The sequence below is a fragment of the Ambystoma mexicanum genome, chromosome 10 (assembly GCF_040938575.1).
Source record: "Ambystoma mexicanum isolate Mex_15411 chromosome 10, UKY_AmexF1_1, whole genome shotgun sequence".
In the NCBI taxonomy this organism is placed as follows: Eukaryota; Metazoa; Chordata; class Amphibia; order Caudata; family Ambystomatidae; genus Ambystoma; species Ambystoma mexicanum.
Genome location: NC_090932.1, coordinates 1155072131 through 1155093784, shown reverse-complemented (window position 1 = coordinate 1155093784; position 21654 = coordinate 1155072131). Strand labels below are relative to the sequence as shown.

The 21654-nt window shown below is 47.3% G+C and overlaps 1 protein-coding gene across 4 annotated transcripts in view; it reads right to left on the bottom strand.

Annotated features, from left to right (window-relative positions):
• Window positions 1-21654, bottom strand: part of KANSL3 (KAT8 regulatory NSL complex subunit 3) — a 1222374-nt gene that overhangs the window by 667485 nt on the left and 533235 nt on the right. For all 4 annotated transcript variants that reach the window (XM_069619075.1, XM_069619076.1, XM_069619078.1 and 1 more), the window contains one exon: window positions 12402-12602. In XM_069619075.1, coding sequence (XP_069475176.1) covers window positions 12402-12602 — 201 coding nt within the window. The remainder of the gene's footprint in view (window positions 1-12401; window positions 12603-21654) is intronic.

Genomic DNA, 21654 nt, shown 5'->3' with positions numbered 1-21654 from the left:
TGTAGCTTAGGTGTGGGGCGGTGAGGCCGATGGAACCGGTGGACTGGGTCACGCTAGAGCGGCGAGAGACTTAAAGTCCACTCCTAGCCCAAATGCTGTGTGCAACATCATTGTGCTCGGTTTACATCAAAAGCACTATGTAGAAAATGTGGTTGCATTGTTTATGCAGTTGTTTGGAATTCCCCCTTTCTTTTGTTTCAACAATAAAAAGAGCAAGTTGGGAATAAAGGGCCTCAAAGCTCTCTGGCGAAGCATTGTCAGAAAGAAACAAGGAGTCAGAATGTGCTGGCCTTTGATTTCTGCCCAGGTTGCAGTCCACCTTGAGAACAGACACCAGCTTGGCCCACAGTTCTATCACTGGCCCCTCTACTGCCTGAATGAAAAGTAACAAAGACTCCTTCTTAGGACCCTCATCCAAGATGTCAGTCAGATCATACTGTACCTTTGGACGTGAAGAGGCCAACTGCCCTAAGGTGTCGACAACTACGAAATCCGACAATGGAAAGAGGCCTGTGGCTTGCCAGGGGTGGCAGCAGGGTTCCTGGTGAGGTGTTCAGGCCACTTACCTCTTCAAGTGGGTTGCCAGGCCACCAAATCACCCTGTTCCCCCATAAAACTCCTCTGGGAAGTCTCTCTCTTCCCTGGCGTGGAAGGGCTCCAGCCCAAAAGGGACAGGATGCCCTGCCTCATCATAAATGTCTTCTAACTGGAACATATGTGCCTTTCTGGGAGCAGAAGGAAATCTTTCATGACTCTGGCACTGCTGCAGAGGAAGCATAAGTCAGGGGAACAGTGTGCCCCTTTGCCGCGATCTTGTCGTCTCTCATAGCTGACTCCCTGCTGGCTTCACCAAGCCTGGTGGGGATATGCCGGCTTGGAGGAAGCCGACCGAGCCAATGTCATGACCCATGACAATGCATTGGGGCCCAAAGCTACCAGGGTCCTTTGCAAATATGCCCAGCATCTTCATTCAGAATGCCACCCATTCCACTGGAGTAGAGGACTGGATGGGGAAATGGTACCTGCAGGGTCTCTTCCTCACAGACTTCCTTGTAGTGGTGGCTTCTCTTTGAAGACGAAGAAAGAACCGCTGGTTGATCACCACCGCTTGCTGCGTTTCTTTTTCTTTTTGTCCTTTCAGACAGGGGACCATTTCTTTGTGACACAGCAACCTCCAACGGATTTGCTTATCAACTTTATCCTTTCAGGCTCTCTTAGCACCTTCAGGTCCTTCACCCAGGCAGCAAAGGCATACGTGGTGATGGTCCGACAAAGCAGGAACTGAGCTCACTGGGTGCTGCACCTCTACATATATTAGCCCCAACGTCATCCGGGGCAGAGCGCATAGAAGTGACGGGTGGAGCCACGCTGCGCCCCGGGCAGCAGAAAAGCTTCAGAAGAGAAGGTGGTTCTGGGAAATCGATATCGTAGATGAGGAATCAGTAGGATGAAGGAGTCTATTAGAAACAACATGTTTCCTATATGCATAGTGAGCTGCAGGGATTTATTATAATTAAACCAGTAATAAATTCTAAAATTACACTCGGTTCTAAAAACTCAAGGGCTCCATGGGGACCAGGCAACATGTCTCAGTCCAGGTGAGTTCCTTAAAAAGTCACTAATTCATTCATTTACAGAGTTTCCAAAATTTCTGCCAAAAGAAACCATGGAGCCAATACCCCAATCTGCGACATGTATAGAGAAAAGCAAAGCAAGTTCTCTTTTACCCCACAGATGCAACAGAAGGGGCAACCACCAAGAGGTGGCATAACAAGGGTACTCCCAAGAAGAGTTCTAGCCAGGGTTTGAGGACCAGCAGACCATGAAAAGCTAGTTGAGAGAGTGCAAAGCCCAGTCGAAAATATAGGATCCAATGTTAGAGGAGGACTGCAAAACCCCCACTACTCCTGGACCCTGAGAACCCCTGCAGATGAAACCAATCATCAGAACAGGACACCATGCCTGAGGGGAAAAGCATGCATGGCACAAGATGTGAAGAGTTCAGCCAAGAAACGGCAGGGGCCTAGGAGAGTCTGGGTGTTGGGTTTAGGTCCGACTAGTTCTGGGAACTCGAGTCAATGATAAATGTTACATTCAAAGTGTATGGTTCAAACAATCTCTTTATTTTCATAATGCAATCGTCTGGATTCGGGTTAAACGCCCAATAGGTACTAGAAGAAACTACCACTAAAGAACAACTTACTTGCCTCTAGTTCTTTCTGATGGCCGCTTGTTAGGGAGAATTCTCAGAAATGTGCTAATTCCCTTCTACCTTAGAGACCCCCAGCTCTTTTGCTGGACTTTAGGACTTTTCATTTTTATCCTGAAGAGAGTGACACCTTTTTCCCCACTCTCACATGTATTTTTATTTGATTTGAACTTCGTCTCTTTTGGTTTTGGAATCTGACAAACTCCATAGGTATCATCTTTTTACTTTGTAACACAGCACCTTCAGTGCAGTGGCACAGGGACGTTTCTTAGATTTCCCAAAGGTTTAAATACCTTCTCTTGGTTAAACTACTGTTTCCAAGAGCAGCAAAGTGAAATTGACTTTACTTACATTTGTAACTTTCTAGACCCAGCACACACTATCTCACAATAGGGTGCTGGAGGGGTTACTTCGTATCCCCTTTGGCTAGTTTTTTATGTAACTTTTTTTATGTTACCCTTTTTACAATTAATGGCTGGTGGCAGTGGTTTACCTTTTATTACCATTAAGTGTTTCCACCGCGGGCTGCAATTACAGCTGCAGTAAAGCACCCATGGATGAACTAGAGGCAAGTAAAAGGTAAACCACTGCCACCAACACTTTTCTTTGACATGCATCTCAGTATTGCTCTAAATGTACCAGTGATATATCAATGTCATCAGTGTCCTAGTTATTTAAGTCAACTCGGTGTGTAGGAAGTGTCTGTGTGCCATCCCAAATGGGTATCTGATTTATTGAAACGGAGAGTGTGTATTTTTGAAGTAGATTTTAAGTGTTACACATTTGCTCCCTTTTAGAAAGGCTTATTCCATGTCGACTGTTAAATTAATAAATATGTGTTTAATGAAGAAACCTTGAGTGAAAGTGTTTATTTGGATACTTGTCACTGTGAAACTATGTTACAACCCTACAGCTCACATTGACCCCTCTTGAGATAAACCTGGCTGCTCAGTCACTCTACCAACTTGTATAGTACATGCTTTTACCAAAAGTTGGGTTAACTATTGCCAAGAGGACAAGGCTGGTGCAGTCTCCCACAGGGTACTGCATGCAATCTTGCCCAACACTGCTCATCCCACAGATTTCCCATCTAGGATAGTCAGCTGACTCATCGAAAACGTTATCCAAGCATAAACGCAGTGAGACTACAGCATTTAGGTCCCTGGAGTCCACCGCTCAGGCTATGGAAGTGACGTTGAATGGCGATTGCATATATCTTGCACCGCACCCTTTGACAACAGTTCCATAATTCCACACGCTTAACGTAACGCATCTCACATTTTTTTACCTGAGGAAATGTTCAATCCAAGTCCGAATAGGTCTACTCCAAAGGCCTTGTGGTTTAAATGTTGTACAGTCTGCAACTCTAAGATGTCGGCTACGGACCGACACAACACGTGTTTGTGGTGTTTGAGAACAGAGCATGACAGAGAATGTGGTTTGTGTCAATTAATGACCCCCCCCAAAGGCCAGAAGAAAAGAAAGCCAAATTGGACTTGGGCCGATTTGCTTTCAAGTCTTAGGGAAGGACGCCCTCCAAACAAACGTGAATCATCAGGGGGAAGAGTTCAGAGGCCACCGAGAAAAGTGCTAAGAGATAGATCATCGTACAGAATCAACGAAGAAGCACTATCAACGCTCCGATTCGAGGTGTGAATACCACTGTGACAAAGACCCACTGCTGGGACTCGGGGATGACTAGAGGGGGTGACCAGAAATCCCACCAGATCACCAATGAGCACCACTTCTTCATGGCAGAGGATAATGACATGGCTCACCGGAAAGTTACCACTCCAACTGAGATGGAGAAATTACTTAAGAGTCATTTTCTTTCTATGGCAGATGCGTCATCCGATAGACATCCCTTATAGAGTCGGCTGATCGGAAACTTTGACAGTGGGAGCAGTACTACTGAATGTCAACTCAGCTTGATGTGGCCATGCGACTTCGACTCCGGACGGGACGTCTGCAGTACATGTATTACATCACCGTGCCCCCCTGTACCTCAGTTCCCCCGTCCCCTGCCCACCCCCCGCCCGCCAAGTTCAGCAGCTGCGGAGGAAGAATCCATAAGAATTCGCCTTAGTGAAAGCCAAAAAATGCATTTCCAATTTTTCCTTTTTTGTAAGAACAGCCACCGTACTGAGGGCAACAGGCTGACCATACACAACTAATAAAACATCGAAATGTGGCTAACAATCAATTGTCAGAACCAAGTTTTCATCCCTCTAGCAGAGACCAAACACCTACAGACCACTTTCATAGAAGCGGGAAGAATGGGAGGGTGATGAGCATTACCGGTAAGTCATTTCTCCTTCAATAAATCGCATTCTCCCACAGATTCCTCATCCGATAGATTCCGAAAGCAGTACAGAGTGTGGAGGCGGGATAAAGGCAACTAAAATCGGCTGCCATGGCCACGTAGAAGCTCAGCACCCCCTTCCGGTCAAGCGTGTGCAGCCTCTCTTCATCCTTAGGAGGGTGAGGTGGAGAATAGAACGCTAGTAGGTCAATGCTCTGGGAGACATTAAACTTCGAAACAACCTTTGTCAGAAATGTAGGTCAGACTTTAAGAGCAGCCTATTTCGAAATACTCAGGAAAGGCGGCCGTGCAAGATAGGGCCTGAAGCTTGCTCACAGGCCTTGCTGAGACTATCACCACAGTTAAAGATATATTAAGGGTGACTAACCTAACAGGGCAAGAATGCATGAGCTCAAACTGAACCGCCATCAAAAAGGTCCGCACCTAAAGAAGGTCCCAATCCAGAACCAGAAATGGTGTAGACAAAAACCTATTTACAAAGCCTGTCAGTCATTACCAGAATCGTAAAAAAAAAAAAAAGGATCCCCGATCTAGTGTCCTTTTTGTCAGGTTTCTTTCCCTTATTTGTCAGGTTTCCTTCCTTTATTCAAGTTTCCTTTTCATTATTTCTCTTTATTTATCCTTTTCAGATTAGCTTTGTGTGGGTGGGAAGTTTTCCATTATAGTTGGTTTGGCCTTAACTTGCTGATTCAGAATCCTGGTTCTGACCCAAGGCAAGATGGAGCCTCACAGTGACAGCTCTGATTGGTTAGAAGACAATGCAGAACAACAATGAACATTCTAAACTGTCACTCTGTGCCTTTCATCATCAAAACCCCATCTGAGAGGACGTGTTTAGTAGCTGCTCCTGCTTTAGTCTTAGGCCTGGTGGATTTAATCCTTCAGACGTCAGCAGTTGAGCGGCTACTTTCTTGGGGGTTACAGGAGAAGTCATCAGCTGGCAGGAATTCGTTTTTTGAAGACAGGAAAAGCAGGAAATCCTTATGAATTCGCTCAGGAGATAAGTGACTTTATTTTTACTGTAACTTTGTTCATCATAATAACATTCTCCTTGAAAATTCGTGAAAAGTTGTGTATCTACTAAAACTATTGAACTCCCGGAGTGCGCGTGTGTTTTCCAGTGCAGTGTTCCATAGCGCGAGAATTTGACTGTCGCGTGCGTATTCAAGTGCGCGTGTGCTTTCTAGCGTGGGTGCTCCGAGCGCGAGTAACTTTTTGTCTCGTGCGATTTTAAATGCGCGTGTATTTCATAGCGCGGGTGATCCGTAGCGCGAGAAGCTATACGTCGCGTGAGAACTAAAGAGCGCGTGTGATTTCTAACGCGGGTGTTCAGAGCGCGAGAATCTGTTTGTCGCGTGCGATGTAAGTGCGCGTGTGTTTAATAGCGCAAGTGTTTCTTCGCGTGAGTCTCAATACGTCGCGTATGAAACAAAGATCACGTGTGTTTTCCAGCGCGAGTGATTTTGCGCGTGAGAATCAATTCGTCGCGTTTGAACTCAAGAGCGCGGGTGTTTTTATTTCGCGTGTTTCGCACGAGAACATTATTGCGCGTGTGGATTATTGCACGTGTGGATTAATGCGCGTGTGGATTTAATGCGCGTGTGGATTTAATGCGCGTGTGGATTTAATGCGCGTGTGAATTCTTTTAATCGCGCGTCTTCATTCGTTTGCGCGTGTTCTTCAACCAGGAAGATTTCTATGTACAGTTCATCGTTAATCTGAATGGAAATAACCTGCGTGTGCGTTTAGCACGTGTTTTTTCTTCAAGGATTCAAAAACTCAATATGATTATAAATAGTTTGAAAAGTTTGAAAGAACAAGAAAGAATATTTTAAAGACAATCTAACTGAACATCCAGGGCATATTGGAAAAAAGACAATGAACTAAGACTTCCAGTTGTGCCTTAAGTAAGAAGTTGCTGAGAATTTCAAGTGTCTCAAGTAAGAGAGATTTTCAGCTTCTTTATCAGCTTCTCTAAGAAATTTCAAGAGAAGAGCCAGGTATGATTCTTAATTATTAGTTAAGGATTAATGTCTTCTCATTCATAAGGTTAAGTGAATTAAGGAAGTGTATCTGCTATTCTTTTATCCTCTGCAGGTTCAGCTCTGGTTAGCCTTGACGCAGTCTGCCTGGTGTTGTTTTGTTATCCCATTCCCCCTTTCCCTTTGGGGTGTAGTTTACAGAGCTGAATTGAAATCTAGTTCTGGGAAATGCATCTCAGGGGGATTGTCGGGGGTTCAGCAGCTTCCGCGGACGCAGGACCTCTCAGCCTGACACTTTTAAACACAAAGCTGCCAAGAAGCCCTTAACTTTGCCTATCTGAAGGCCTGATGCGGCCAGGGACAGAAGGAATTCCATCACTGCTGTGGTAGGACATGTGATCGGGTCTATCCTGCACTCCTTATACCACGCCTCAAGCTTTCTCCACTTGCATGCATACAATGATGAAGTAGAAGCTCTGTGTGCAGCCAGTAACACCTCAAGTACCCCTTCTCAAAAGGTCCCAGTCATCATAACTCATCCTCTCAAAAGCCACGCATGTAGGTTGAAGAAATCAGAGTTCGGGTGGAGCACCTGACCTTATGATTGGAATAGGCGTTCTGGCCACCGAGGAAACCAGAGAGCTGGGCAGATGGTCAACTCCAGGAGCTCGAGTACCATGTTTTCCTCGCCCAGTAGTCTGGGACAATCAAGATAATGGTGGTTCGAAATCTGCTTGGAACACATGAAATAAAATGTATCGGTTGAAAGGCATAGTGGAGTTTGTAGACCAACTTCACCAGCAATGCATCTCCTAGCACACCCATCACCTGGAATTCCCTCGAGCAGAAAGGTCTGCACTTTGCGTTGGCCCTTGTGGCAAACAGAAGTACTGTAGGGGTACCCCACAGAGAAAATATCTCTTCTTAACCTTCCTGGGACACTTCCCACTCTTGTGAGACCCTACTCGGCCTGGTCATTTGCCAGCCCATTCTCTGCTCCTGCCAGATGGGCTGCAGAAGCAGAGATATGGTTCTCCAGTAACCAGAATGGCAATTGCAATGCCTCCCTGCATAAGGGCACTTGTTTGTTGAGGTAGTGCATGCCCACTGTGTTGTCTGTTAGACTGAGTACATGCTTCTCCCTGAAGAAAGGCACAAAAAGGCCACCAGGGCTAGCCTGACCACCCACAGTCTATTGAGCTGCCACGAGCGTTTCACTGGCGACCAAAAGCCGCATCCCAGCAGTGAACACCCCATCCCTTTAGGATGCATCCATGACCACTTGTGCCTCTGGCCATAAAGGTTCCACCACCATCATGGTCTCTGCTTGCCCGCCAAGAGAGGTTGTTGGCCACCGACCTCAACACCCTGAGAATGTCCTTCATGGAGTTGAAGTACTGGGATCACGGCTCCCTTATCAGCCATTGCAGGGATTGCATCTGCATTCAGGCCTCTGGTACCAATCAAATGCAGGAAACCGTGAGACCGAAGAGGCGGAAGAAGAAAGCCGCTGGTAGACTGTCATGGTTCTGGAAAAGCTCAACCTCCGACGGACACTGGAGACTTAGTGGGCGGGGAATCCCTTCCCCGACCATGTGTCCAAGACTGCCCTGATGATTTGGAGTTTGTGTGTTGGTGCGACGTGGGACATCGGGAAGCCCAAACTGTGACACACTGAACAGATTTCCTCAAGCTGTTGCGATACCTGCTCCAGAGACATTCCTCAGATCAACCAGTCGTTCAGGTACGGGAATTCGTGGACACCAGAACTCAAGAGGTGCGCCGCCACCAGTGCCATCAGCTTCATGAAAACCATACGGACAGAGGTTCAGTCAAAGGGGAGCACCTTTATGACAATCTCAGGAGCAGCCTGTGCTTCCGATGAATCAGAACATTGGAACTAAGCATCCTGAAGATGCAGCGACACCAACCAGTCCTGGAGCTGTAGAGATTGGAGAATTTCTTTCAACATCATCATCCTGAACTTGTCTTTAGATGCTTAAAAACAAAACAAAAGCAGAAAGTTTGGGGGTCCACAGAATATGGAGGGAAAGTTGCTAAAAGAGAAAACTTTCCTAACACGTGGCTACTGAGAGGCTGAGATACAGGGAGTGTGACTTTGTCAGACGCGTCCTCAGTGTATTCCTTTCAACTCAGACGTGCCACTAAATCTTTTTATGCCTGCAGATGGTGTACATTTTCAACTTAGTACCGGGAGAGGGATCTGTCCTTTATCCCCAAGTGGGCCTGCAGATTGGCACTGTAAAGGGGTACCTAGCCGCTATTTCAGTTTTGAATAGGTCCCCGGAACAGGGCTCGTACTTCACAATCCCCACGGGTATGCACTTCTTGTGCGGTTTGCGTAACCAGCTTCCTCCATACCAGTTAGTTCTGGCACAGTTTGGACCCCTTGCAGTGCAGCTCTTCATTTTGTTCTTGGTGGACAGAGATCCATGGGCTACCCTTTGGTCACCCATGGGTAGGGGCACAACCCTGTAACACCTTAGTGTATGTTTTTGGGCACATGTGTTGCCCACAGAGCAGGGTATGGGCTGGTGGCAGCTACATGCTGGTGTGACAGTGGCTCTACGTATCCTCAGTTTTTTGGATTACCCAGGCCCTGCTATAGGAATCAATGGATTCCTACTCAAAGCCAAGATGGCCACTGGTGGCCTCTAGGGTTTCTTTGTCTTACCCCCTTGTCTCTCAAAGTCCCGAGAAGGCCTGGCTCTATTCCCTTCCCCTGAATGATTGTTGGGTGGAAGGACCATATATTGCTCTGGGGCTGCCTCCTGCCAGACTGTCTGGAGACTTCCCCAGGGCTGCTTGTTGTGGGTACACCCATGAGGTGGAGCCTACCTGAATAGTGTGAGTGGTCAAAATGCATTCTGTGTTGAATGTCTAGTTATGGTTGTGTGACAATGCAGTGAAACTGGAACGAATGCAGTGTGGTGCACTGAAAGGATGGAGAGTAACCCCCAATTCACATCCAGTTTTGTGGGGGGTCTGGCTTCTGGCGAATAGCCTGAATACCTGCGAGTCCGACTGGGTGCTGCCTGCATGAATGCACTTGTGTGATTGGCTGGCTGGGCTAGCATGAGTGAATGGGGAGTGCTTTGTAGAATGGAGGGCTTCACACTCACCTTGTCAGAAGCTGCGACACGAAACCTGAAGCTGAAGTGATTTTAAGCTTGCAACCTGTAATCCAGAAGTCGTCTGCGGCTGCATTTCTTCATCAAGTCCAAAAAATGGTGTGCTGATTCAAGGACTGAACCAGATAGGACCTGGATAGGCGACCTCTTCCCTTAGCCATGAGGGAACATTGTGCAACTGCTGTTCTTCCCCTGAAGTGTCCTGGAAGCCAGTCCTGTGTGCCTGCTGTCCAGAAAAGGGATAGTTGTGGGTCCAGAAGAGGAGTGCCTAAACATCCTGAAGTCAAGATGTTCATCTGTGTTGCAGACTTACCGCAGTCTGAGTTCAGCTCGTATCTCGGGTCCCCTTGACGCTGGAACCACAACATTTGGCAGAGATGAGTCCTGTAGCACAAGCTGTCGATCACCAAAGTTCCAGGCCTCAATGCAGAATGGCGACATCTGCAGCACGGTAGCCCAAACTCTGAGCTGGGAAGCCACTGGGGGATCCAGGGGCACTTCTTGGGGCTCTTCTTTGCAGGACTCCGTGCTGACTTCGAGAATAGATGTTCGCTGCACTTCTGAAGATCACCTCAGACATGCCTCTTCCAGGATAGCAGCCCCTCACCCTCCCCCCCCCCCCAAAGCAGTGGTCCAATCAGGACTACTAGCGGAACCGCTCATGCATTCCATTCAGACACACTGAAACCAGTTTGTGGATTGTGCCAGACAGGCCCACCTCACTTCCTGGCAATAAATGCACATGGCCCTGCAGTAGTCAGCAAACAGACGTGGCTTTCTGGGCGTTGGAAATCCATATAAGGATTTTCTTGTCCTCACAGGTCGGGAAGAAGGGTTGGAGAAAAGATGGCCAAAAGCCAAGGGACAAACGAAAAACCTTATGCCACGGCCATGATTGAACACTATCCACAGTAGGCGGTAAGGATAAAGTAAAATATACCAGAAAATAGCAAAACGTAACTGCTGCCACCAACTTGTCCCTTAAGCACACCTAAAGTAAACACAAATCCTCTAAATGTTAGTCTAGGGCAAAACAAAAAGTGTACCCCAAAATGCTGCATTGTAAAATGCATTGTACAGTGATACAAAGTCACCAAAAGTGATAATGTAACAAGACTAAGGGAAACAAACTTTCCCAGAACTGGCAGCCTGAAGGACATGTCAGTTTCCCCATGACAAAAGAACAGCCGCCAGTGTAGTAAAGAAGAAGGCTTCACTGCACTGCAAAAAGAGAAGGTCAGATTTTTTTTTAAAAAAGCAACGTGTTCGAGGGTCCCAAAAAATTGAGGGAAAGGTGCTGTAAAGAGAAATCATTCCTAACTGTTAATCAGGAGAAAGTCAGTTAATGCTAGTGAAACAAGGATGACAGATTGTGAGGTATAGCAAATTAGCACCAACGTTATATAATGTCTTCACTAAACCACGGTTTGACGTTCTTGATTATCAGGGTGTCACCTACACCAATTACACTGCCGACACCCAGATACTCATCCCAATCACAGGAGACTACCTAGTGGATACAGAAGCCTTGAATGACATCTATAAAGTTATCCAAGCTTGGATGGCCCAGCACGAGCTCTGTCTTAATGACGATAAGACAGAGCTCCTCATCCTGGGATCCCAACAACGACTGAACAGACTTGACCCTGCCTGCAAGACTTTCATCATCGATGGTAACGCTATTAAAGTCTCATCCGACACCAAAACATTAGGCATTTACCTCGACTCCACCCTATCACTCACTAGACAAACCAATTCAGTTGTCTCGGCATCTGCCTATACATGTAAGCTTATTACAGCATGTCGCCCCTTCCTCACCACACAGAACTGTACTATCCTAGCCCGGACATTGGACATGTCCAAACTAGACTATTGTAATGCCCTATATCTTGGGACTAGCCAACAAACTGAACAAGCTACAGGTTACGCAAAATAATGCAATTAGAGCTGCCCTCAACATCTCCAGATTCTCTCACATCTCCGAGACCAGGAGAAGCTTACACTGGCTTTCAGTGACACAAAGAATTGCGCTGAAATCTCTTACGCTTACACACAAATGTCTGAACAACCAGGCCCCCAACTATCTCTCCTCTCGCGTCCCACACTACACACCTACCCGTCTACTCAGATCAGCTCAGGCACACTGTCTGACCATCCCCAGATACAAACTGCAGAAAGCCGGGGGAACCAGCTTCCCTGTCCTTGCCTCCAAACTTTGGAATTCGATTCCTTTACCTATTAGATCTGAACACTCTCCTACAATTTTCAAACAAAGCACCAAATTATGGTTAGCTACCATTGTTGTCTAAATGACCAAACGTATCTCAGGACCTCCCCTGTTCAGCAATTACCTCCGCCTGTATGCTCCTCTTGCTACTTGTAGATATTGTGCTTTGCACTTTGTAAAATGTTACATTTATTCTTTGACTGTTGATATTATTGCACCTTACATTGTTTACGATGCATAACCTACTATATACACTGTGCTAACCTGCCATCTTAAAATGTAACCTGTACTGTATTATACACCTGTGTCAAGATATGCGCCTGGTTGCCCTCGGGCCTGGCTGCGCTATATAAATAAAATACAAATACAAATTCAAATGAACAGAAGAAAAGGTCACAGTATTCCATTTTTCATTACTCTCCTTTCCCCATGGTCTTCTGAGCAGAGACAACAACAATGGATGAAAGCATCAAGTCAGAAAGTCTATACTCCGTTTCATAAACTGTACCTCAGATCCTGAGGGAGAAGCTGGCACACGTGCTGCAGGAGATGCGGGTCGACTATTCCTCTCAGACAGATCAAAGGAAAGGTCTCTTCGTATCACTTCCCTGGCTTTCTTTTTCTTCTCAGAATCCAAATCCCGGTGCTCAGATGTTCCATGGCTTTCTGCCCTGGTGAGGACTCCAGTCAGAAAATCAGCAATCTCATCCTGCAGGAGTAGGAACAAAACACGGTTCATTGTTGTTCCTTAAGTACACTTCAACCTTTAGCACCTCCTATTCATCTCTTTAGAACCTAACATGAAATAATGTAAGTGTATAACTCCACATACGCTCTTAAAGTTTCATACTCTTGCATCCACAAGTCCTTTCCTTTCCATTAACATTTCCAAGCATGAACTGCAATATGAAAGGTGGCAATAGGATGCCCAACATATATTATATCCAAATACTTCCACCATAGTTCTTCTAGCCTCTGCAGCTACCAAACTGTCAACATCTACCCCTGCCCCTTGGCAGACCCTGCTTACATTTGACATCATTTATCTGTTTTGTTACCTGCCACTTTTCCCTTCCACCCTGATCCTTTTCTGCCTGACCTCACTGCATCACCCTTGTTTGAGGATCTTTGTGCTTGTTTTCTGCTCTATGATTATATGGTCCCTGCTAAACTTACATCTGCCCTCATTGTCGCGGCTGGCTTATCTTATTGTGCATGGTTGCAGCCCCTGCACTTTGAGGTAGGCCCTCCTCCACACCTTCCCTACATTCCTGTTTAGGACTTGCATGGTCAGAATCATCCCAGGGCCTAGTAAGAGCGGCGTTGTTTTGTCTGTTCCACCCCTCTCACCTCTTCAGCTCTACCTCCACTCCTCCCCTTTCCCTACATATATGTAGCAGCACTTGCACGTTCCAAATCGTCTCACAACCTAGTCAGTTTTGTTTTCTTCCCTCCTGCACTTCCCTTCCACCCCCTTTTGCCCCTGCCCTCATGCTATAGCACTTGCACGGTCCCAATGTTTCAAAACCTTTTAAGAACGTTTTTTGTTTTATCCCCTCTTTCTATTTCCCCACCCACTCCCTTGTCTTGATGTGCCTTGAAACAATTCTGCTGTATAGTGCACATTCAAAATAACCAATAAATAAAATAACAAATAGTTAGACCAAACTGGGAGTTGGCATTGGAGGCGAGGGGAATGTTATGGACATTGACCAGAGAATAGGTGCATGTTAGAATGGATTTCTAAACTCTGGCCTGGTGGACAGCCGTTTAGGAGGCCACCCTTGTTATAGTGAACAGGGAGCAACTTCTGTGAGTTTAGCCAAACCAATCAAGGTAGCATGGAAAGAGGACAAGGGTAAATCTCAGGAGAGGCGAGTGCGGTCAGGGGTCCACAATGAGTCCCCACAGTGAAACACCAAGGATTACACTTGGACAGTTAGTTATAAGAAATACAATTTGTTTTGGGCCCAGAAAACACATTATGAAAAAAGACTAATGGCAAGTAATGTTATCAAACAATACTAACCACTATAAAAACATATATACATTCCGTGAAGTTGGTGCAAATACAACAATTCCACCCCCCCCCCGCCACCCCTCCAATACCTGTAAAGCAAATGATTAGGTTAACACCAACTGTCCACAGGAATTGAAATCCTAACTTTAGATTTTGTACCCTAAATTGTATGGGGCCTTGTGCCCAAAAGTTCAAATTTTCCAATAGTTTAGGAGTTGGGAAAGGGTCCTTGGGACGTGCAGATGGGTCCAAATGTCAAACGAGGATGTAGTCTAGTGAATAAAACAGTTCAACTTTTTGAGGGCTTTCGGCAACAAGTTTTACCAAAGCCAAACAAGTGTAACCGTTTCAAGAGTTGTTTAAACTTCACAAGGGTGGAGATAGGGGGCAGGTAAATATTGCTACAACTCAACACCCATACTCCGGGTTCTCTTCAGACTTGGCAGGTCGTCAGAGGATCGCTTGAAGTAAGTTTTCCCGCCTTTGGTTCCGGTCGCTGGTGATGCGGGTGCAAGAAGAGTTCTGTTCGTGGATGGAAGCTTGGTGCAATCTCTCCTTGATGACCAATGCAACCAACACAGCTGCAGCACTCTCAGGGCCCTCGACCAGATGTGGGAACGCCGGTTTCAGGGATAGTCACAGTTCCACGGTGACAGCAGGCGTCACAGTTGTCATGGTCTAAAGAGTCTCCTATCTCAGGCCCCTATGATGGCAGGAAGATTAAATTTCGCAGGAGGAACGTACAAGCTGGAGAATTATGGTGTTCTCGGAATGGCAGCGCTTCTATTGTGGTAGCCCAAACAGGAGATGGTCAGTCCACTGAGTGCTCCGGGGACACTTCCAAGGGCTCTAACTTGCTTGGGTACCAGAAATCGCCGGGACCCGTTGTTCCCACTGGTTCAGACGGTTGAAGCACCGACAAGTGTCTTCACAGATCAGTAGGGAGACAGAGGTCCACCGTGACTGCAGCAAGATTCTGTCACCAGGCTTCTTCAAGGATCATCCACAGGTCTTCAACGGTCTTCATAACTAGGACAGGATACTTGGCTCCTCTTCAGATCTGCTGGACTGGCTGCAGGACAGCACTTATGCCAAAATCGGGTGAGTGAGCGCACTCAGCTCTCCAATGGGAAGATCTGCCCCACACACGCAGACCAGCAGTGGTCCAATCAGGGACCACTGTGGGTTTCACTCAAGCATGCACACTAGTCTCTCAGGCGCCAATATGTGGACTGGGACCAGACAGTCTCAGTCCATTTCCTGTGACGCCACACACTTGGTATGCACTAGCCCGTAAAAAGCAAGCCTTTCCTGGGAAAGTGCATGGCCATAAAAGGAAATTCCTGCCCTAGCAAGGCAGGAAGAAGTCCAATGGAGAAGGTGGTCAAGGGACAAACGAAAATTGAGGCACGGCCATGTTGGGACACTAGCCACTGTTAGTAGCCAAACGTGGTAAACGCGGTAAGGCTAAAAAAAAGTATGAAAAAGTAATTGCTGCCACCAGTTTGTCCCTAAGCACATTTTGGGTAACCAGAAAATCCCTCGGAGTGTAGTCTACGGTCATACAAAAGAAACTGCATTGGAAAGTTGCATTGTGCAACGGTAAAAAGTTACCTAAACAGGCAACAAAGTCAAAAGACTAAGGGAAACAGTTGTCCAATATGACAGCCTGAAGGACTAGTCAGTTTCCCCATAACCAGTGAAAAAAAGCCCAGTGGAGTGAAGCTGAAGGCTTCACTTCACTGTAAAAAGTCAAGGCATGGTGAAAAACAAAAGCAAAAGGTTTGTGAGTCCATAGAATATGGAGGGAAAGTTGCTCAAAAGAAAACACTTTTCTAACAGTGCACAGAGAAGCTGTTGTGCAAATTACTTTAATGGGAACAAGTTTTTTGAAGGAGAAAAGAAGAAAAGAAAAAGGTAGATGAGATGAAGAGAAAGAACGCTTACTTGAATAGAACAACAGGATATGATCATGCACTCTAGAGACACCTTGTTTTCCCCTTTGATAGGTGTTCACTTACAAAAGAAGAAATTACTTGACTTTGTTAATGTTTTTTTTTCTAATGAATATGATTCCACCAACAGATTCCTCACCCTTGAAATCCACTACAGCTGCACTCTATCACCCTAGATTTTTAAACTTGGGATGTTTGGTTACTTTTATACGTGCCTAAAGACAAGCTGCTGGCAGCAAATACATTTTTAGCAATTTGGCGTTTCTTTTGTGTGCACATTCGCGTTTACCGCATATGGCTACTAACGTGGCTAGCGACCTTAAATGGCCATGCTATGATATATTTTTCTCGTTCTCTGGTCATATTCTTCCTTCCATGCCAGGTCAGGAAATCCCTTGTAAGGTCATGTTCTTGCCCAGGAAAGCTGCTACTTTTGCGGGCTAATGATGCTTGTGTGTATATGTGGCCCAAGAAGGGGGCGGGACTGTCTAGTCCCATGCCACATCCGTGGTGCCAGAGTCTAGGTTATGAGCATGATTGAAATCAATAGTTGTCCCTGAATGGACAACTGCTGGCTGTTTGAATGGTGCAGATCCGCACCACTGCTGAGCTTGGACTGAATTCCAGCCTGGATTTTGGATACAAAGAGGACTCCTGCAGCCATTTCTTCAGAACAGTGTTGGAGCCAAGAATCCCTTTTAGAAAAACAGACTGAAGATCAAAAGATGACTCCCAGGAAGACCACCAGGGGGCGCAGGCAAAATGGCTGCCTAAGCGCTCTCCTCCTCTAAGACCCACAAGGAATGGTGGAGGAATAGAGCTTGCCCAGCCCGCAAGCCGACCGAGTCCCGAAGAAATTCATTACAGCCTTCAATGAAAACATAAGGAGGAAAGGCAAGCCCCCGGCCTGCGGGAATCCAACATTGTCAGTGCCATTATTCTGAGCAACCGTGTGGGCTTGAAGAGAAATCCTGTACCAAAGCAGCAGCAGTTCTAAAAGGGCGCTGAAATCAACAAGACACGCGGAGCAACGGGAGCTGCAAGCGGTTCATCAGACCCAAGCGGAAGGCGTCCTCAGACGAGGGGAGAACAGGGAAAGTAAGCTGTCCGCTGAAGATCAGCCCAGGATAGGAAGCCGCTCCGGACTACGCTGCCAAACGGGGCAGAGAAAAGACAGCTTGCACCACCACAGGAGTAAACCATTGGAGTGGCTGCATTCCACAGGCCCAAACATGGAAGACTCAAGCAGAAATCCCACCCACTCTTTGGACAATGGGTAAGGAGAGCAGGGAGGGGGCAACTGAGCGAGCACAGAGAGAAACATTAACATCGAATCCCGCTTGGCCCTGGGCTTGTGTAACCACAGCCAGTACAAAGCTGCGGGTCATCCACAAGGGTGATTAACGAGCCCAAGGCACCTTTGAAGCTGCACTGTGCCTACAGCACGCAACCCCCCAGGAAAACGGAAAGGGGCCCGGGGGCACTGCATGCTTGCCCCTGGATCGCGTGGTCCCTTCGAGCCAATTGCATAGAGCTGCAACTAAGGGCTAGACGAACTGTGCCAGTGAGGGGCTCTCCTCTCCCCACCCACAGCGCGGTCCAGAAACGGTGTGCACTTTTGCCTCGCCTTGCCACGGATCAATTAGAGAGCGCAAGTCCCTGGCTCTCCAATGTTAACTGTGCTACATCCCCCAGAGCAAAGCAAGCACTGCACCACCAACATACTCTGAGTGCAAGCAGGGCTCCCTCGGAGCTGGGGTAGACCGCTGAAACTCCCTGAACCCCCTTCCACCCCGAAGTGCGGCCCACCAGTGCAGAGGGGACTCGCACTGCACTCAGCTGTGCCTGCTACACCCGTACCCAGTTAATGAGAGGTGTGGAAAACAATTGTGAACAGGGCGTGGGGGGTGAACCAGGAAACCCCCCCCTCCCCACCAGGAAACGTGCCCACAGGCTCAGCACCCACTGGCGGACACAACCTTATACCCCTGTGCTTGAACCAGAGCAGCAATCTTAGGCAAACCACGAAAGAAGAAAAGAAATGCACTCCCCGCACTGAAAAAGTAACGCCCTCTTTGAGAAGCAACCAAAACAACGCAGCGCATATGCAAAGTGGAATTGATCCCTCGACAGCCAAGAGACTATTAGAGTTTAGCCGGAGAGACAACCACAACCATGGCTGTTCCCCAGTCACAAGAGAGCCCCCTCAACCCAGGAGGCGACCGAGAGACCTCCACAAAAGCAGACATGCGCCTCCTGTTGGACGAGATTCGTAGACTCAGACACAGTATGACTACAACAGTCAACGCTCAAGAGAGGGTACATAAGCATAAGATCGAAGACAAGGTGGAGGCACTGGAGAGCTACCAGCAGTCAATAGACATCACGGAAATGAAACCGGAAAGCCGGTTCCAAGACCTGGAACAAAGAAACCTAGATCTAGCAGCAAAAGTGGACGATCTAGAAAATAGAGAAAGAAGAGCGAATATAAGAATACAAAGCTTGAAGGGATCCCCTAACGAAACGTTGGCTTGTCTGGAAAGAAGAGTCAAAGCATTGGTGAGCACGCTACCCCCCTCTCCACTGATCCCCGAACTGGAATTTGAAAGAGTGCACTGGGCAGGGGTCCGCCGGACGGCCCTCGATCAGTCTTGGCCAACTGTCACCACTACCGGCACAAAGTTGAAATTATCAAGCACGCCAGGGAAAGAGAGCAGATAGACTGAGGACTTGACTGTCAAAATCTACCAGGACTTGTCGTCGGCCACACTGTCGACCCCTAACCACCTGGCTACGAGAGCAGAACACATGGTATAGATGGGGCTTCCAGTTTGCGCTCATGTTTGACTATCCCAATGAGGAGCAGGCGTACATAGTGACCTTGAGTGAAGAAGCGACCGGAGTGCTGCAAGCCCTGAGAAAAAAGGAAGGTGTCACAGAAGGAGAGGAGATGCCATCTTCGTCTGAGCCAGTTAGGAGACCATTTGGACCGCGGCCACAAAGGGGCCGATCAAAAGGCAAAAGAAAATTGAAAAGACTAAATACCCCTGAACAGGTAGGTCAGGATACTAGGAAACCACTACACCGATGGGCCTTGGAGAAGTGGATGGAACTTGCTGCAATCGACAAAGAACAGTGCTTAGATCGGTGTATGGTGAAGAACTACTGACCACCAGACCCCTCCCAGGCCCCATTGCATATAAGTCTGCCGGACTGGGCATATATAAAGATGTTGTCATTAAACACTCTCGCTTACAACCAGTTAAGTTTACAATTCTCGTTCAACTGGGTCCTTGAGAAGTCACCCGTTGTGTGGCCCTATGTTGAGACCTAGGGCGTCGCCTATGTTAAAGGGGTGCCTTTCTTCTTCACCCCTCCCTTTTCATTCTTTTTCTATTCTTGGCAAAGGGAGGGGTTGGGGGGGTTTTGGGGTTCTGTTCAGGGTAGCACGGGGAAGAGCGGGGGGTTAAACTACAGAATTTGCTTGCTTTTATTACACTGCAGGAAAGAATCCGATGTGATCGGCAACAGGGCACTCATCGCCCCACAATAAGGACATGTTCAAAAAGAACACACCCACAAACATGGCGGAGGAGACAAAACACTTTGCTAATCAAATTGCATATCCCACAAAACATCTATGTCGGCTGACACTATACGTAATGGGTCTTTGAATGTAAAGGGGCTAAAATTGCCACAAAAGAGATCTATGCTAGTCAAAGCATTCTAGCAAGCAAACCTGGACATCTTGTTTGTCAAGGAAACCAAATATAAGGACAAAGAGGAATTCACTCTAAGGGGGGGGGGGGGGGGTGAGGGGAGAGACAGCTGGGGGTGCAATATGGGTGTCTGGGCCAGAAAAGAAAGGGGGAGTGGGAATCCTCTACCGCTCCTCCCTCGAGTTACAAATCTTCCAAACGTGCAGAGACCCAGGCGGAAGAGTTCTCATAATGCAAGGGTCTATCAGATCAAAGGAAATCACCCTGTGCTCAGCATACGCCCCAAACACTCAGCAGCTGCTATTTTGTAGAGAGATCTTCACACTACTAGAAAGTGAAGGGACGGGATCCCTGGTCTGTGGGGGTGACTTTAACCTGATCATGAACCCGGAGCTGGATTGGAAATCCTATAGAGATGGAGCAATCCCCCCCCACACGCCAAGAGACAGGGGATCCTTCCAAAACCTGATAAGAGACCACATGCTACTTGATGCCTGGAGAGCCCTTCACCCTTTATAAAAACATACACATTCTACTCCCCCCAAACCCCACACAAAACATACTCCTGAATAATTGTCTTTTTCTAGACGGAGATCTCGAGTATCATATGAAAGGCGCTTCCATAGAGGTGGTCTGATCACGACACGGTGACCGTGGAGTTAGACGTGGGCCCCGGCAGGAATATAGACAAACGATGGGTATGCAATGATTCGCTTTTCAGGGACAAACTTCAGGGAATCATTAGACGAGGAGATACAGGAATGCTTTAAAAGAAATGATATTGGGGACCTCCCACGTGCAACAGTATGGGAAGCGGCAAAAGCAACAATAAGGGGGTTACTTACATCTCGGGGGCATCGGTCAAAAGAATCAAACTGCTTAGATAAATTCAACTGAAAAAAGAAATCCGAGAAAAGGAATCAGCCTTAGCGGGAGGGGGGGGTTCGGGGGGGGCAGGAAGGGGGGGGGAGAACAGGGATGCAGCTGAAACCCTAGCCGCAATCAGAGAACTCAGGAAGGAATTCAAAGAGGTCTTGCAGGGGAAAGCCCTGGCTCACCTGCAATACGTTAAACAAAAATTCTACAACAAAGAGGACAAAGCACAGACCCGACTTGCGACCAAACTGCAAAAACAAAGAGCCGAAAGGGCAGTCAATAAAATAAAATCCCCATCAGGTGTCACCCTAAAAAACCCTAATGAAATAACAGTCCGCTTTGCCCAATTCTACAAGCAGCTTTACACCTCATTGCGACCCTACCGAAGAGAGCACAGCAGAGTTCATGTCCAAAGTCACTTTCCCCCCAATACAGCCTTCAGACCATGAAGAACTAAATGCCCCTATAACAACGGAAGAAGTTGACCACGCCATCTCTAACCTAAGAGCAGGATCAGCGCCAGGTCAGGACTGTTTCACTCCAGCTTACTACAAACGGCTAAAGGGGGCCATGATCCCATTCTTGTCCCCAACATCATTATGGCTACAGGACAGGCCCCGCCCTCACTCACGGAGGCTAGAATAATTGTTATACCAACGGATGGGAGAGATAAACTCGAAAGTGGCTCATACCAGCCGATCTCATTAAACGTAGATGCAAAAATATATGCTAGCATATTGGCCAATAGGCTGAGCAAGGTCCTCCCTCATCTGATACACAGTGACCAGGTGGAGTATTTGAGGGGACGGCAGGGCACAGATAACGTCCGCAAAACGCTAGACTTAATTGCATCAATTGAGGCAAAAGATGTCGACCCCACACTTATTTCGGTTGATGCCGAAAAGCCTTTTGACCGGGTCGAGTGGGGGTTCATGATCCAGGTTCTTTAAAAAGCTGGCCTAGGTCCGGGATGGGTGCAGGGAGCGCGAGCACTAGCACTTTACAACAAAACATGTGCGAGAGTCGTTAATGTGATGGCCCCCCCCCCATTTGTATTGACCAGAGGAACCAGGCAGGGTTGCCCCCTATAGCCGCAGGTATTTTCCCTAGTTATGGAGCCTCTGGCTCAGAACGTTCACAACAATGAAGCGATAAAAGGACTCCAAAAGTTCAGCAAAGAATATAAATTAG